The 18,629-nt window shown below is 45.1% G+C and overlaps 1 protein-coding gene across 1 annotated transcript in view; it reads right to left on the bottom strand.

Annotated features, from left to right (window-relative positions):
* pdzrn3b (PDZ domain containing RING finger 3b) overlaps positions 1-16,034 on the bottom strand; it is a gene marked incomplete at its 5' end in the record, with an annotated part of 104,526 nt that extends 88,492 nt beyond the window's left edge. The window contains 3 exon segments of the mRNA XM_080845568.1: positions 10,036-10,143; positions 11,789-11,875; positions 15,321-16,034. Coding sequence (XP_080701694.1) covers positions 10,036-10,143; positions 11,789-11,875; positions 15,321-16,034 — 909 coding nt within the window.
* Positions 16,035-18,629: the final 2,595 nt, after the last annotated feature.

The raw sequence follows: 18,629 nt of genomic DNA, 5'->3' as shown, positions 1-18,629 counted from the left end.
ACTATCATAAACAACACCAACAGATATTGACCATATGTTCTCAAAAACGCAACTTTTATAAGTATTACCCTCGATCAGTGAATTTTGAGTGTGTTTTCCAGTTGTTCGGAAGGAGACCCATGAATGTGGCCTTGTGCCTGGGTCTTTATGAAAGGAAATTAGGCTGCTGTATGAGAGGCATGTGGAGGGACTTTAATGCATGGTCGTGAAAAGACTGTTGAAATACTGTACAATCTTTGGATTAAGTTACAGTAGGGCCATTTCAGTGAGAACATTTACAAGATTGCTGTAGCTACAACCCCCGCCTCAGAAAAAAAAATGTCTGTGTATTGAACTTGGGGAATAGATTCATGTATCGCCATAAAACTGGACGGCATCATAAAAGATCTGGACTCCCTACTGCCATGTTCGAGGAAAATACTGCAAGTTAGCCACATGTTCTATACCGTATTCCAAATTTCTCATAAAACCTTGATCATTTTCTCTTAAAGCGCTGACACTAAAGCTGCCCACCTCCTGCCCATTGGTGTTAGCGCCATGTTTTTAGAGTGCACAATTGAGTACTCACAGCCCCAGTGTCGTAACTGATTTCACTCTATAGGGCATTTCTTAAAACGCCAGCTCTCCTGGAATGGATTTGATGTAACACTCAGATGAAACAATCCAACACACTGTGGTTCAGACTCATTCTTTCTCATAAACCCCCCCCCCACCCCCAAACACACACACACACACACACACACACACACACACACACACACACACACACACTCTCTTTCTCTCCAGTGGTGAGCATCAATCACACTGCACTAAGGTGTGTGGGGGTTCCAGCGTGGCCTGGCCTAAGCCAAGACCGGCCCAGCTGTAAGCCCTCCAAAGTGGGCAGTGATTAACGCACCGAGGGCCTGGACACATTACTGAGAGGAACAGGGAGGAAACGACGGGGCCATTACCACATGGCCAAGAGCCCGCTAATCAACCTATTAGCGTTTAATTGAAGGGAGTTCATTAGGGAGGTTGAGGCCCAGCCCCGGGAGGGGTGGGGGAAGGAACTGGTGGCTGGGGGGGGAGAGCCGGGGAAACTGACCGGTGGAGAGCAGCTGGCCAGGGCGACCAGGGACTATTGTTACTGATCCGTTTACGCAGGGCCCGTGATTGATTGGTGAGACAATTAGCCGTAATTATACCTGCCTATTTTGGCCCCCTAAAAACCTTTTAGGGGCCACAAATTAGCCGAATGAGTTCTATAAATAAAGGGAGAGCACACAGCCCTGGAGCACACGTCAGAAAAAGCACATTTACAGTAGCGCCGACTGCACGGAAATCATCATTGCAAAGGCTCTGCTCAAGGTTTTTTAATGCCCGTGTTTGTTTGTGTGTCTATGTGTCCACGTGAGATGGGTATTAGAGACGGTAGTCGCCGAGGCAAGAACACACCACTCATTCAGCAGCTAAAACATTCCTCTTAAAAGTTTTTTCCCCCCTTTTCCTTTCATTCTTTCTTTTTTAAGGCACACATATGTACTAGAACACAAAGCTGTCCAGTCTGTCCTGGTGAGTGCTCCTCACACGATGGCCACAAAGATAGCCATTCTGTTTGGCTGTGTGCAGCAGCAGCAGCAGCAGCGGTAGCAGCAATGCTAACCTCCTGAAGCTGATTATGGCTGCTTCAAGGGTTCCACTGGATTTAATGTCCTGTGCCAGTTGAGCTAGAGAGCACAGGAATGCCAAACCCCCCCCCCAGCTGGGACTACAGGACATGTAAAGTAAAGCTCTCCCTTACCCTTCCTCCCTGCCTCTCCATTTCACCCTCTCCTTTTACCTTCCTCTCTGTCTAACCCTGGGTAGCCCTTCTTACCTCCCTCCCTCTTTCCTTCTCTCTCTCTCTCTCTCTCTCTGCTTCTATCTACCACACTTGGTTTCTCTCTCGCTCGTCCTTTCTCACTGTCTCCCTCTCTCTCTCTTTCTATCTCTTTCCCTCTCGCTCTCTCTCTCTCTCCCCCCCCCCCTCTCTCTCTTTCTCTCTCTCTCTGTTTCTATCTCCCACACTTGGTTTCTCTCTCGCTCGTCCTTTCTCACTGTCTCCCTCTCTCTCTCTTTCTATCTCTTTCCCTCTCGCTCTCTCTCTCTCCCTCCCCCCCTCTCTCTCTCTCTTTCTCTCTTTCTCTCTTTCTCTCTCTCTCTATCTCCCACACTTGGTTTCTCTCTCTCTCTCTATCTCCCACACTTGGTTTCTCTCTGGCTCTTTCTCTCTCTCTCTCCCACATTTGGTTTCTCTCTCGCTCTTTCTTTCTCACTGTTGGCCCAGCACGGTGTGTGTATCTCTTGAGGACCACAGGCGGGCCGACTGCGCAGGGGCCCTAAATCCAATAAAGTCCATCACAAAGGCCAGCCTTTAGCCTCTGGGATGCCGAACAACATGTGATCCCACTCAGGGAAATAACGAACATCTCTGTTCTCTCGGAAAAGCCTGGGCTAACGCCGGACCATGTGACACATGCTCTGCTGAAGATGCCATGTGCTGTGACAACTTATTAGTGGCAGCAGAGCAGCAGGGGGTGGGGGGGAGTGTGTGAAGGGGGGGGGGGGGGGGGGGTGAGGGGGTGGCGCATTCGGAGGTGACCTGACTTTGTGGCCCTGCGTAAGCTAAGACTGGGGGCCCCACAGTTCTGGAATGCCAGAGTGGATCACAGATACTTGCAGAGGGGCACCTATTCACACCATAATTGGTTAATTAGCTGGATTAGGTTTTAATTGGCTTGTCCAAATCAATAACATTGACAGAAAATGGGGCTGCCTACTTCACCATAAGGAGTTCTTTATCTCCACAGGCTTTTGTGGCCTTAATGAGGGGCTTCTTTTTGTGCTGAAGACTGGGGGAATTGACTTCACTTAAGGGAAGTGTTCTTAACGCATCTCTATTCATGCTCTCTGAATAGACGCTAATAACTTTAGCCTTTTTTTTTTTCTTCCAGGGCGGGAGTTATGCCTGACACTCTGAGACTGCTACGGCTCCCTGGTAAAGAGGAGATTTGTTTAGCTACAAAGGGTTAAGTCCCTAGATCGGTTGCACTTTGCAAGCTGAGCGCGCCAAGGAGAGCCCATGCATAAATACCCCAGCAAGTCTCCTGCCAACGTTGAATGTATGGCCACAGACACTCACTCACTCTCACACAGTCACACACACACACATACACATACACACACACCTCCTGGCCATAAATGGGCAGTAGAGGCAAAACAAGTATGCCATTTTCTTTTGGTTTAAAGTATGCAGCTGGCATGGCCGTGCGCAGGGAGAGGGAGGAATGCTAACACCCCTCAAAAGGAGAAGGGGGTCTCATCAGTGTACATACACACACACACACACACACACACACACACACTCATCAGTGAACATACTCTACTCCCCACAGGCCAGACCCTCCCCCCTACACATCACCCTGCCCACAGCCCAGCCACGATTTAGTGCTAGGTCTGGCAGCGAGTCGTCACTAAAATAACTCGGGGGAGGGATGTGGTGTTAAGTGGTGCATCGTGGGTAACCTCTTGGCTCCGTGGTCATGGGAAGATAAGGAGACTCTACATTTCCCCCCCCCCCCCGCCCCCCGCCCTCCTCTGAGAACTCCAGCCATTTGATCTCCTGAATCTTAGCGAAATTCACTACACTTCCCTTGCCCAAACAAAACTCTCCCAAAAAGCTTTGCGTTATTTGTGTTCACAACTAGACCACATTGTGGATTTGGCACTTGGCTTGCAAGCCCCCTTGACAATATGTCATGTTCACCCAGCACCCTTCCACACCCCTTATCCCCATCATCAAAGGCTTGCTTCTACTCAACACAGGACTTATTCTCCTAGGGGACGGTGTGTGTTCTTTAAAGCAGTTGTTGTTCACCCTCTGTGACCTGGCAGTGTTTGCACAATTTTTACAAGGTGACATTTACAATGGCGGCCTATGTCTCTCTGAGGTCTTCACCCGTTTTGCACTTGAGTGGCCTTAAGACGGACCGCCAGGAGGTCACGACACACATCACTCCACAGTGACAGGTCTCATCAAAGGAACTATGTGTGGGGGAACAGTACAACACCAAAGGTTCCTGTGTGTAACTTTACAGTTTCTGCTTCTCACGTGTGTGTGTCTATGATTCAGACTACACAAATGAACAACACACTCTCAGACAGACATAGACACACAAACATGGGGATATACCAGAAAATGATCCGCAAAAATCAATAGTGGCGAGATTTCTGTTACTCTGAATAGTTACATGAGTAGATGATGAACTGATCTCCAAAAGGCATGAAGTTAAAGATGAAAAATCCCTTCAAAATTTGAAGCAAAATGTATGTATTGTTTTAGTTTCGTTTCATTTTACAGTGAACAAAAGGAAAGGAGCACTATGCTAAAGTTTGGACACCACAAGAGATTTGAGCGCTCAGAAAACGTTTACCAAGGTCTCAGACATGAATTGGCTTGGTAGAGCTGTATATGGCTCGTTCACAGTCATCATCAGGAAAGGCCAGGTGATGCAAATGTCAAAGCTTTATAAATACTCTGTCTCCCCAACCCTTGACCCAAAAATCTTCAGCCACCACGGGCTCCTCTAAGAAGAGAGTAGCACTCTGAAAATGAAACTAATTGATGTCCACAAAGCAGGCTATAAGATCGCAAAGCGTTTTCAGGGAGCCGTTTCCCCCGTTTGTGATGTAATTAAGAAATTGCAGTCCACAGGAACGGTGGAGGTCAAGTTGAGGTCTGGAAGACCAAGAAAACTTTCAGAGAGAACTGCTCATAGGACTGCTAGAAAGGCAAATCAAAAACCTCTTTTGACTGTAAAGGGGGGGGATTTGGAGGGGTGGTGCACTGCTCTACTGTGCAGCGACACCTGCACAAATATAACCTTCATAAAAGAGTCATCAGAAAAAAAAAACCTGAAAGAATTCAATGAAAAGCCAACAAATTCAGAAAGCAAACTTAATACCATCTGTAAAAAAGCTGAAAAAGAAAAGAGGATGGCTTTTTCAACGAGATGATCCTAAATACATCTCAAAATGCGCAATGGACTACCTCAAGAGGCACAAACTGAAGGTTTTGCCATGACCTTCACAGTCTCCTCACCCAAACTTCATCCAAAATTACCCAAAAACCGAATAGAACTAGAGGAAGGAAAGAAGAATGGGCAAACTTTTCTGAAACTAGAATTTATAAGAATTTACAAAAATGGTGTTGCTAAGAACTGACCATGCAGGGTGGCCAAACTTTTGCTGTGTGCCCTTTTCCTTTAATGCTTATTTTGAAATTTGAAAATGGAAAAGATGGGGAAAAGTAATCTTGCTTAAAATATTACATAAATGCATAATCTTTTAATTCATGCCTTTTGAAAAGCAGGTCATCTTTTACTTGCTGAGCTATTCAGAATAACATTCCAATTTTTTTGCACGCCACTGTATGTATTTTAACATTTAGGTAATCAAACTGTGAGCTTATTTCTACCTGTTGATGTAATCTAAAAATCATATACACCTAAACACATCCTACAGCCTCCACATATTCTGTCTGCCAAGACAACAGTGTGAGAGAGTTGGGGGCAAAAATAAAAAAAATAAACCCCAGCTTTTAAGATAAGGGCCTAACGCAGACACGCTCTTTCCAAAGCGCTGACTCTTCAGTGTAATCCAATCAAACAGACTTTCTGAAAATCGCTTTCTCACAAACACGGTGGCTTTAGTGCTCTCTCGGTGTGTTGGGAGAGGAAGTGAAAGCAAATACAGCTTCAGGTCTCCTTCTCCCGCCCCACCCCCCTCTCAAGGAGAAAATGTCTACACTGGACAAGGAGCCATTCATGCGCTGATTCCAGCCCAGTGAGACGAGGCTAGCCAGCATCACAAAACCACCACTCAAACATCGCTCTGGTCGGCCTCGGGGACCTGTGCAACGAGCGTTGTTTGCGTACGCGTAACCTTTCTGCGGCTAACGCTGTTCGGGGAAAAAGAAGAAGCGAAACAAGAGGCCTCTTCTTTGAACATGCTGCGCCGTCACTTTGCTGAGAAGTGGTCTGGGGCGCTTACGCAAGGCAGAAGCCTATTCTTCTCTTCTGCTCTCCCTCTCTCTCTTCCTGCTCTCCCTCTTTTCACTGGCTTTATGTAAGCCCATTCATATGGGCCAAAGTGATCCCTGCAGCAAGGCGCACGGACTGAACCGTGAATGGCGGCTCCCATAATCTGATTTTATTTTTATCAAACGGCGCCTGAGATGATGCAGCTGTTGTGCACAACTGTAGCACGGCCTGCACGCTCACACACACAGTTTGAGGAGACACGAAGCAGAGAGAAATCCACCCGAGCTCAAAGCTGAATTCAAAACACATTTATAGGAGAGAATTTGATCCATCTGGCTGAGGAATTTCCACTACCTCTGTATTGCTTGACAAAAAAAGAGACACAGACAAAATTGTGCTGTGAATTTTTGAATGGCGACACGATCAAGCTATTAAAATTGTGAAACTGGCTAAATTGCCCCACCCCCCCCCCCCCCCCCCCCCCCTACAAATTCCTGAACGGAAACCGATGGAAAAACAAAGCTGGGTCATATTTTTCTAGCTTATAAGTTTGCACTGCTGCTGCTGCGGCAGCAAAAAAAAACACACACACAGAGAGACATGGGAAGATAGACGTGTAACAGGCCTTAGTGGCCTTGTCACTCAAAACATGCATCTCCATAGCACACACAGTGCACAAGCACAGACAAGCACAGTCCCATCAACAAGCTGCCGGAAAACTACTTTAAAAGAAACGTCCTTAAAGAGATTTATGGGCCAAAAAGATCCCTCCCGGTGTGACTCAGAAGGAGAGAGAGACGCAGAGCAGGGCTACGTACAGATACTTTCCCCCAAAAAACAACTCTTGGGAAAAAAAAAAAAAACTGCTGACGGAGAGGCAGACGGGAAGAGTGCGCCAGGTCCTGGAGGATTCCGGTGGCACAGATTTCAGAAATGAACACTCCAGCTGTGCTGCTCTCCCCCCCCCCCACACACACACACACACACACACACACACACACACACACACACACACACACACACACACACACACACACACACTGCACCACCAAACCTCCCTCTCTCCGCGTGGCAGGGGGGTGGGGGACGAGGAGGAGGAGGAGGAGGAGGAAGATGAAGCTAGGGGCTGTTGGTTTACCTACATGCCGCTGAGACTCGGAACTGCGGAACTGCCGGTAGCTCCCCTTCTGTGCTTGTTCCATTCTCGACTCCCCCCCAAACACCTCTCCTCCCCCCCCCCCCCCCCCCCCCATACAAACCGCTTGATTAAATTTCCACACAAAATCATTTCTCAAGCCGGGTAATTAGACTGTGTATGCTACCACCCAGGGTGCCGTCACTGAGTGCAACACGCTCTTAACTCGACGCACTCGATTCTTCACTCTTGTCAACGCGCCCCGCAATGTAAACCAACACCTCTGCCATCATCACACAACCAGCTCCAACCATAATTACATCTCAACATAAACTGCAGTGCTGTTTCACGTCACCTTTGGGGGAAGCTTAAAGGGGAAACCTACACTACTATGCCTGCCCGTTTCTCACAGGCAGATCTGCCTCAAAGGCACTTAGTGCACTCTTTCAGGATGATCTGGACTCTCCAGCAGATACACTGTATTTTTTGCCATTCTTTCGGTGCTCTACACTGCGGTGGTGTACATTGATGGTCACTTTGTCTTTGCTATTGCAAGAAGTGATTGGAGAAAAAAAAAACAGTAGCCCTTTTTACACAGAGATACTGCTATACTGACATTGAGGGGACCCCTCATTCGTCCTCCTTTGGTTGTTTACCATGAACCAACCAGAGGTGACAAAATGCTGCCCCAGTGTGTGCTTTAAGATAGCATCCAGCGCTCTGGAATCAGAGGAGTGGCGTTTAACATAGCTTTGACCTATAATGCCACGTTCATGACCGCTCAGAATTTCCTACTCGGAAAACTGCAGTAGAAGAACACCACTTGTTTGAGTTGGAGCTCTGAGGAAATCAAATATTCTGGCTTTAGTGAGGCACGTTGGCAATTGGACTCAATTTGACATTGTTATCAATATGGTGACGAACCTAGCAAAGCCTAACAGAAACCTTGACTACATCAAAGGTTTAAAACCTTTTTAAAGGCGTGAGAAGATGAAAAAGAGGCAAAAAAAGTGGGTCAAAATGAACAAGAAAAAGTTGTACATAAATATTGATACCCAGCAGATAGAAGGAAAATCCATCGATGCGTCATCTCAACATTATTTTGTGTACATTTTTCACAAATGCTTTACAGTTGGAGCTGAGAAATATCATGTTGGATGTCCTGAATTCCGATTGAATCGAAAGCACCATAACATACACTTTGGAAAACAACTAGTCTACTGTTCACTCTCAAAAACAGTGACAGGCAAATGTAGTGTTGCTGGGCTAATGCAAGCTGTGCACATTAATAGCAATGTTCAGACTCAAGCAAAGTTGGTGCCGGTCATGTATGACATGGTCATGCTTATCATGACGGATATAAGAGTTCTGAGAACGCAGTAGTCTTGCGTCACTTTGGTTAGCCACTAGGTTGCTAGTCACATGCCGGCTCTCTCTTTGACACAGATGTCGTTCCGGCTCTGTGACTATGGTGTATTCGTACCTTTTATACTGCACGGCGAGGCAGACTAAAGGCACAACATTCCCAGCTTGAAAAAGCCCCAGCGTAACTCTGATCCCAACCCTACTACAACAAGATATATCTCTCTTGAAAGGATTCTAAACAACAGCCACCTTCTCAAATAACCTATTGCAGTGCTGCTGACCCCCCCCCCCCCTACACACACTTCCCACCGCCCCTGCTAGCTGTTTTTTTGGCCGAGTCCCCCTGACGCATACTCTCCCCATAGCACGTGAGCATGTGTGTGTGTGTGTGTGTGTGTGTGTGTGTGTGTGTAATCTGGAGCTGAGCACACCCCACCAGCAAGGACCCACAGCGGGGGCCCAGCACTCCACAAGTCGCCAGGCGCCAAATGAATGGGCTGTCGGTTTTGGCAGCTCAATCTGCCCCATTGTCAGGGCGGGCTTGTGATATATCTGACTGAACAGCACGGCTTTCAACCACTTGTTACGGCTGCTTGATGGAGCTGCTGTGTAAAGAGTCGGTGCACTTTTTCTGGCTTCTCGAATATCGTCTTTTACGATTATGCACTGACCGCACCTATACCGACAGTACAGCATACTCGATGTGTAGACGCTATGGATTAAAGTATAGATTTACATACGGAAAGTCTGGCCAGACAGATGTCACCTAAAAATTTCATAAAACTGTTCTCAACCATACAAATTTCCAATCGTCTCAAAGGCCATCCCATGCACTGAAGCCGAGTTGTGTGAAAATATTTAGATTACCTTACTTAAACCATTATGGAGCGCGGGACCACCAACTTATGGCATTTAATAACACATATATCATGCGTAATGTCTGTAATCAATGAAGCCTTTGTGCACTTTTCCACTTCGCACTACTATAAAGGCGACCTTTGTGAAGTTGCCTTCCAAGGCGCCTACTCAGGCTGAACTCAAGGAACATATGGCCTTTTCACTGTGTGATTTGGTCTGAAGGCGCAGGAGGGTTGCCCAACAGAGTGCCTGTCGGTGGCGATTTGTCAGCGGGTTTGGTGGCTACAGGCACTCGTCCACATGGAGACAAGGAGCGCTGTTCTCCAAGCTGCCAAAATGTCATTTTTTTTTATGTCAACCTGACCAAACAAATTATAGTGCCTGCATCAAGCTCAATGCAATGACCATGATCTCACCTCGATGTGAGGCGGAAGACAGTTGAAACTAGAAACAACAAAAGCCTGAGAATCAAATGGCTCCTGAACTGGCTTGGGGCCTTGTACTAATTGCTTGTACACGTAGTTTTTTCTGTTTTCTTCAAACATTGAGCAGAGATGCAAGTTATGCGCAGTAATTCTGTTTCCAGGATAGGCACTGTAATAAGAATGTATCTACCTCCATTATGCGGTCGTGGATCTGAAGTCCTCCGTCTTTGTCTGCTGGTCCATTCTCGATGATCTTGGACACAAAGATGCCTTCATTTGATGTCGAAGTCTCATTTTCCTGAAAATGAGCAAGCTCGTTAACAGCAGGCTTTACACATGTTTTATTCTGCCGCTAATAAAGAGCCAAATACAGTATGTTTAACTATGCATGAACTGTATTAACAATTTTATGAGTGAAAGGAAAGGAATGCAACATGAAAGTAAAAAGAAACCATGACAAAGTTTTCATATGCAACTAATAAAAAAAAAAAACCTCTATAACCTAGTTTAAAAGAAAAACCTGAGGGCTTTATGCAAACAACGTAACCTTTTCACCCAATCATTGTCAGGGGGTATCCTGTGGTGCATGCAGACCTCCTCAGGTAGCAATCAGCCTCAGCAGCATTCACAACACATTCGCTGCCGGCCTCCAAAATGGCAGAATGGCTGGCAGGGCAAGACAGGTGTACATTAAAAAGAGGGTTTAATGAGGAGCTATGGGCTTCCTCGTTGCCAGCAGGTTGGGCCAGCTGAAACTCTTCCCAGACACATCAAGAGTGACACTGCCCCTTAGGAAGGGCCAAACATTTCACTGGCCCGGTCACACCAGGCCTTTAAAAGACCTGCTGGAACTTGTTGGCACAGCACAGACGTGACCTTTACACTGTCAGGGAAAGGCCAAAGTCAACCCGGCGGCAGCAGCAGCAACAGCAACAGCAGCAGCATGTCCCTGGTCCGCATCTCAGTATTTTTCAAACCTCCACAATTTCCCAACTTAGACTTGCGACAGACTGTGTTCAGATTTAATGGAAACCACCGAAGTCAAGCTGTGAATGCTTTAATTAATTGGCTTGGGTGTGCTTCCTGTTTTTTTTCTTTCTTCGTTTTCCTTCCTTGCTTCAAAACACTTGCTTGTATTATCAGGATGCAGGTGTACATCGGGAATTAAAGACGCGTGTCGCCTGAGCGGCATCTTTCGTTTCAATCCTCAGTGCTCCTGACTGCACCAAACTGGACCGTGGTGTCATTAGCCAGCACTTGCAGCACAAGTCACGAAACGTGAACATAATTTTGTCAACCACAGCAGAGGTTTTCTCCAGCTGGAGTGAAGCCACATCAGTCTATATGGAGCCTTCATTGCCAATAAAACCAGCCAAATTCAACCCCTTCTCACTGCCAGGTTTCATGCATAGGCGGAGAGAAACTGAAGAGCTCGGTGATGTGCATGGTCAAGAAGGAGTATAAAAATCTGCCTTGATTTTGTGGTGATTTTTTACAGCTTCCTGCAGCCCTGGTTTCAATGCAATAATCCATGCCGCCGCAGTACAGTGCGTCACTGATGCTATTTAAAATGAACCGCAGAGAAACAGTCCTTGTTGTGTTCGGTGCACATATTACTAGGAAGACAGATACTGTACATGGCACTTCAGGGGAGTCAGAGGAGTACGGAGGTCATTTTCTGCGTGAACTCAACACATGACTCATCACCACTGACCAGGCCATTCTTTCCAACTGTGAGCCACTAAAAATGGCATCCCTGACACTGGGACTTTGAGCAACAGAGAGACTAAAAAGGGATTAGAACAGTCACTGAGTGGAACAAGCTCCATTTTCAACCCCTTGCAAGGCAGAATGGGGAATTGCGGTTGCAGTTATAATCCCGACTTTAACACCAATAAAACGTAATTAGGTTTTCATGTAAAACAGACATAGCATGAACCTACCGCACATGGCCTTCCTCCTACGATGTTGAACCCAAGCGATCCCGACTCCCGATGAAGCACAATTGTGACACCTTTGGATTCTCCACCCTAGTGTAAAAAAAAAAAATAGAAATGGAAAATGTTTTTTTTAAGATTTGCCGTTTCCTCTTGTTATTAGGCTTCAAAAAAAAAAATCAGTTCCACTTCAATTCTGCTGATCGTTTGTTGTGTGATGTTTTTGTTTGTCCTGTCTTATTGTTGTTTCTATGTTTATGTTCATTTAATGTATGTTTACTTTCTGATTGTTTTGTGGACCCCCTCGAAAACGAGATGGTACATCTCAAGGGGTTATTCCCAATAAAGATAATTTCAAACAATTAGAAAATAAATAACTGTCTGTATGGTAATCATGTGGCGTGAGTAAAATATATGGTGACAGTGGTGGCAAACATCTTAAAACAAAAGTGAATAGACAAGGCGAGGTGTAGAATTCAGCAAACCCATACCAACTGGCATGGCTGACAGATGAACAAAGAAGCACCTGTTCACAAAGCCACACACTTGACATTCTGCCCAGCCAATCTACACGATTCTTTACGGCTTAAGTGGCCTTCAGCCAAAGAGCTGTCGAGTGACCAGTAGCTTCAAGGGGTTAAGGCGCTGTACCTCCTTGGCAATGTGTATTAATATACCCACAGTAAAACCCCTCTCTCAACACTAGGATGAGAGCAGGGACGGTTGGCTTCTAACAGTCAGCTCCTAATGCAGGCAACATAATTTCAGCAGGCATGTTAGCTCGCGCTATAGAATGCGGCGACTATATTTAAGACAGACACTTATGGCATGTACAGTGTCCTGTCAACCATTCCGACTGAGGGGACAGAGGACACGTCCACCGCAGGGGGAATGCATTCTATGGCACGGCCATGAGGACATGCCCTCGTGCCGCCATGTAAGAGACTCGACAGGGCTTTTGACACCACTTCACCAGAGAGTCGGCTGAATCTCCTGTGGACACATTCTTGGTTCCTGAAAGCAGCTATTGCTGGTCTTGATTGAACTTACATGACTGTTCATATTAAAACACACATAAAAAAAGCACAGGCTGACACTGAGAGGACAGTAAGAGCCCGTTAGTTAAAGAAACAAGAGAGAGTCACGGCGTGTTTAGAGCAAACATCTCAGGGTTAAGTAGCGGCCAACTCTGTTTGGACGGGCTGAGTAAACAGGGAGAGGAGGAGAAAGCAAATGAGCTTGATCCATCCAAACCATGCCGTCGCACTTGCTATCAGCAAGGCAGCAGCCGTCCACCCAGCCTGCTCACCAGGGTCATGGGGCTGATCACCTGAGTGATGGACCATGTGATGGGAGAAACGAGAGGGAGCGCACGCCCTGGTAGCCCCCGACCCAGACGCACTGGGGCAGGCACATCCAAGACGGCCAGACGGTTCCACCCCCACCTTCCACCCACTCCAGACTCACTGCGAATGGTCAGGAGAGGTTACCTGTCAGAAGCTGTTCTCACCAGTGTCACAGCTCCCCATTTGTGTTGGCAGTGGCCTGCGGAGCTAACATGCCAGGCTGAATATGAGCAAACGGATGAAACGCCAGCGGACCAAAGGGCACGTGACCAGGGCCTGGCAGTGGGACGAGGTCAAGATCTGGCTTCGGTAGCAAGGCAGGGGCAGCCTTCCCACTCCCAACTAATTCCACTTGTGTCATTCCGCTTCAGTGGCGCTAGTATGTGCACCATACTTCCCTGCCTATCAATCCTCTTAATTCTGCTTGACTTCACCCATAGAAAAAGGGGATAATTCTTTTACCTAACCATTTACAGTAATAATAAACATTTACAGTGAAATAATATTAGTTTTGGACCACTTGTCATTTCCCTTTAGTCAATGAGAATGGAGATATGTCTTGCTTTAAAAAAAAATGTTTTTCTTGGATAATGGCTTGGACGCTGAGCAACATTCTCATCTGCGTCACCCATACTTTCAACATAGTCACTGCACTGTTTATGTCTGACAGGGAATCATTGTATAATGAACATGGACATGAATCAAAATAGGCTTCAAAAGACTGTGAGGAATGAGTAGGGCTGTGATGGAATGTTATGCTTGCTGAAGCCCTCTTAACAAACGACAGCTAGTCTGATGTTAAAAGAAGAGCACCATACAAATCTACTGACACTCAGTTTACTGCCTAACAACAGCAGGTATTTATTTGACTTTACACAAAATAAAAAATGATAACAAGTGTGCCTATGCAAATCGCAGCAACGGGACATAAAAAAGCGTGCAAGAATGACAAACTGTACGAGACTTCATGACTTCATTTATGGGACCTGCAGTAAAGTGAGGAAATCACAATGCAGGCATGAAGCAGGCCAGTCTCTATGCCAAGCAAGGCCCATCTTTAAGTTACAGTCTCAGGTAGTCTGTGAGTGTCACTGTGTTAAAAGACTGACAGTTCAGGCCATAGACATTGAATAGATTATGTCTTTGGTTCAGGCTGCTTGGGTTATCAGACATGCAAAGTACAAGAGGAGGGGAAAAACACACGTTCAGTAGCTGCTAGTGATCCAATTTTCATCAGCAGGCACTGAAGATGACTTTACAAAATAAGGATTGAATTCACACAAAAAAGACTTGCATTTAAGAAATAAGGCTGTACGGAAATATAGAATGTGCTCTATAATAGTCAGTGTAGTTTAGATACAGTCTCATTTGAATATTGTAATACATAATCTTCATCTGATATAGAGGACTTAAGGTAAAGCCTAATTGGGATACTGAATATATGCAGTGCTTGTGATCCAACAATGTTTCCATTAATACCAACATCACGATCTTTCCATAAACACCACGATATACGATGCATGGCATTTGTGGTACTAGCCCACTTCGTGATGTGGCTTCCGTAGAAATATCTGAAATGACGCCAATTTGGAATACACTGTCATGCCTTGTTGATGTTATTGTTATAAATGAGATCCACTGGAAAAAAAATCTAGAATATGGAGATATGTGGAGACGCCAACTTCTGGAGCTCAAGAGTGGGTTTGGGTTTTGAGTCTCGGTGTGTACCAAGGAGCCGTAAACACTTCACCCCTCCCCCCTGAAATTGCCAGCTGGCTAAAACTGCAGCTGACATACATGTCTCAGGACAGGACGAGAGGAAGAAAAAAAAACTCCTCCTGACCACCCTTCATACTCCTCTTTTCCCCACGAGTTTAGAAACTATTACTATTTCTTATATCTGATTACACCTATAGCCTACCGACATATGCAGAGCTAGTATGTGGGATGAATAAGAGTTGGTAAACAGCCCCCCCCCCCAAAAAAAAAAAAAACACGCCTTAACACACGCAAAAATCACCTGAATATTTCTGGCCACAGCTCAGGAAAACAGAAAGTGTCAACCACAAACAAGTTATGTAGCCTTCTTGACATTAAAAAGACGCGCTGTGAAGTCAGAACGACAGTAAACATCCAGTCTCAGTACTTACTCCAACAGTTACATCTCTGTTGTCTAAATTAAACCGTCTCACCTTGCATGGTGGAGCCAGGGTCTTGCTGAGCGAGTCAATCCTTGCACTGTACTCAGTAAATTTCTTTTGGTATTTCAGCGCTGTCATTTGTAGCTCGTTGTGGACGGCAGAGAGTTGAGCGAGAAGTGACTTCTCCCGTTTGTTCGACTTCAGAGACTGCTTTTTAAACTCCTTGTCGAGGCTGACCACTTTTCCCTGCAACGCGCTATTATGCGCTTTTAGGGCTCTCAAACAGCAATGGTTGTTGAGTTTTTGCTCTCTGTGAGTGAGCATCAAACCACATCCATTTTCACATATCCCAACGGCTCTGTAGTCACACGTTTCGCGCATATGGGCATCCATATCCTTCAGGTTCAGCACCTCGTTGCATCCCTTGTTTCTGCATTTAGCCGGAGAGTAGTCACACATCTCGGCATGTTCGGCAAGATGCTGCAGCTTCACCACTTTCTCACAGCCTCTCCCATGATTGTCACACTTTATGTCCAACTTCAGAATCAGGTTTTTCAGGGGAAGGACGTGGTTCAACTCTTTAGTGGAGATCCTTTGGCACTTGACCGGGCAGCTGCTTTGCTGAACGACCCACGGCAGCACACAGCCAGCGCAAAAGACGTGACCACACGGGGTTGTGAGCGGATCTTCCAAAACTTTATTACACAAGTTGCATTTGAAGTCTGGGTCCACAGCCCCTTTAAAACGATCCAGCTCAAATCCCATGTTTTAAAAACAGTCCAAAAGAGCGCAGGGAGTCCCACGGATCAAAGTAGGAGCAATGGATGCTTTGAGTTTGTCATTTGAAGAACACAGACCCACTGAGTACGACCTCTCCTTACTGACTAAACTAATTGCTTGAGACTTCGCAGGAAAAAGAACGGTGGAATGCTTTACCGTAACTACCCTAAGAGTTGCGCAGAGGTTTGGATACAGTTTATTGTCCTGAGCAGACACAACTTCGACTGTTTCTTGATCAAACTTTAGTTGTTGCTCTTATTAGTATTTATACGTTTTTGTCGTTTTAATACATTGTATTAACTATCCTAAACGTCTTTATTTATTTAATAAAACTATCTCTGGCTATACTATATTCTATACTTTACACTAGGCTACTATATTTTTTGTACTTTGTAAAAATGTTATGCTTATTTGTAGTTTAAAGTTGCTACTTCCTGATGGCAGCCCCACTGAAACCTTGTGAAGCAGCAACCACCTCTCAGCCCCTCTGTAAACTCTCTTGTGAAAGCAAATAAGTCAAGAAATAGTAGATGACATTGTTATTTTGCTTTGAAACAGAACTACGCCTGCAGACTCTCTGTGGATAGGCGGGGTGAGAGATAGTGAAGAAAGAGAATCTTGGCAGGCAAGTGCTCGGTATATGACAACTCCAATAGACATATACTGCTATACAGTGTACCCTTAGTGAACCAGAACAGCTATCTTCCTCATAGAAGCAGCCAGGTTCTTGAGGCTGAGCCAGGAATTCGTTCTGGTGAAAAGAAAAGAAAAAAGTTCTGATTTGTGTTTTTTAGAAAAGGAATCAGCTCAAAAGTATTCGGTGCATTTTCAGATTGCATATTTCTGTTCAGCTCTGGCACGCTTATGGAATATGATTCACTGCACAATCACTGCACCCACTTCACAAGTGTATGAGCATGAGAAAGTGTTTGCATTGAAAGAGCGTGTGTAGTTATTCGCATATTCATGTCTGTTGATGCCCATGTGTGTGTGTTACGTGTGTGTGTGTATGCATGCATTTTTTCCATGTTATGTGGTTGTGGAAACCTGCATTCAAAACGCTCTTCTGTTTAAGGTGGGTATTTTATACCTCAGCAGGAAGTGCACGGTCATGAAGAGAAATTTGAATTGTAAATGATGAAAGGCCACCTCGCAGGCCACGGGGCAGTTGTGTTCAGTAGGGGGGAAAAAGAATAGCCACCGTTTGAGCAGCTTAACTATCCTTTGTGAAGTAGAGTCCATCTTTGTTCAAAACTCATACTCAATTGCAGATGGCAAACACACTTCTTTAGGCTGTCTGCGCTCGGGGAAATCAAATTACATGTGATGCTATGCTGCAGAAATTCAATCCACATGTGGACTGTGTGAGAGTAGAGGCAAGGATTCATCAGTGATGAGAGGGAGAGAGAGCAAGAGAGAGAAAGAGAGAGAGGGTTTATTTAAAGTAGGTAGATAAAGACAAGAGGAACTATTTTTGTCTGAAGAATGAAAAGGTACTCTTTATTTGACTTAAGGAAAGTTCCTTTAAAACAACAGTCCAAAATAGTGTATAAATAACACAAGGTGTAGTATTATATTGAAGTAGCATTTGCCATGTAAATAGGAAAATGTCGGAATCATACAATCGGCTACATTGGTTCGGTCATCCCCCATTTGTCATTTTTAAGCAGCATTACATGTCATTTTGTCATGAGTTATTTTTCCACAATCAATGGCCGCACAATTAATGATGATTATACATTATCAATGATGATTGATTATATTAGTGTCCCTTTATGTCAGTGAGATGTGAATAAAGCGAGTATTCACCCTGAAGGCACGCACAAGAATTATGATCTTAAGCCACAATGAGACAGTGGTCTTTTTTAACGTTCTAAGGATTGTTTGTGTAAGCATAATCAGTTAGCCACAAGGGAAACCAGACATTGTTCTATTCACGGCTCCAAAACAAAGGCAAAAGTTCCATCCAGTGATAAGAGTTAATCCCCACACTTGACAGCAGACTCTGTGGAAGATCTGGACAGACTCTGAAGATCAAGCGAAATGTCTTCCAGCCCTTTTCACCGCCCTAAGTCCCACACTGTAGGGGAACTCTTTCAGGGATTGTGTAGTAGGGCCAAAAGTTGTTATTAGTTCAAAGAATGATTTGCCTCTGATATATATGAACATACTCCCTGTCTTAAACATCTGTATCATTGATTCATGCTTTGCTAATGAAATGTTTTGCTAATGAAATTAAAAGCTGTATAATGTTAGCCTTTAAACCGAAAAATTATTAAACTTTTCGTATTTTTCTTAAAACTGTGTCAGTCGCAACAGGTATGAAATAATTACTGACTCCAGTGATGTTGTTGCCAAACAAGAATGTCTAGGCTATATAGTTATGACAGTTAAATGATTTATCTTTCTACATGCAGAGTTGTTATTAGCGTTACAAGAGGGTGTTAATAACTGCACTGACTCAGAAAAGCAGATGTTTGAGAATATTTTTCTTTTCTGGCAAAATGTTTCACAGGACTCTTCAAGTTGTTTTTCTCTCTTAAACACAATGCGTGTCACATATCTAAGATGGCAAAGAAA

Source organism: Sprattus sprattus (assembly GCF_963457725.1).
Source record: "Sprattus sprattus genome assembly, chromosome: 10".
Taxonomy (NCBI): domain Eukaryota; kingdom Metazoa; phylum Chordata; class Actinopteri; order Clupeiformes; family Clupeidae; genus Sprattus; species Sprattus sprattus.
The sequence above is the reverse complement of the archived record's forward strand: the minus strand, read 5'-3'. Positions and strand labels throughout refer to the sequence as shown.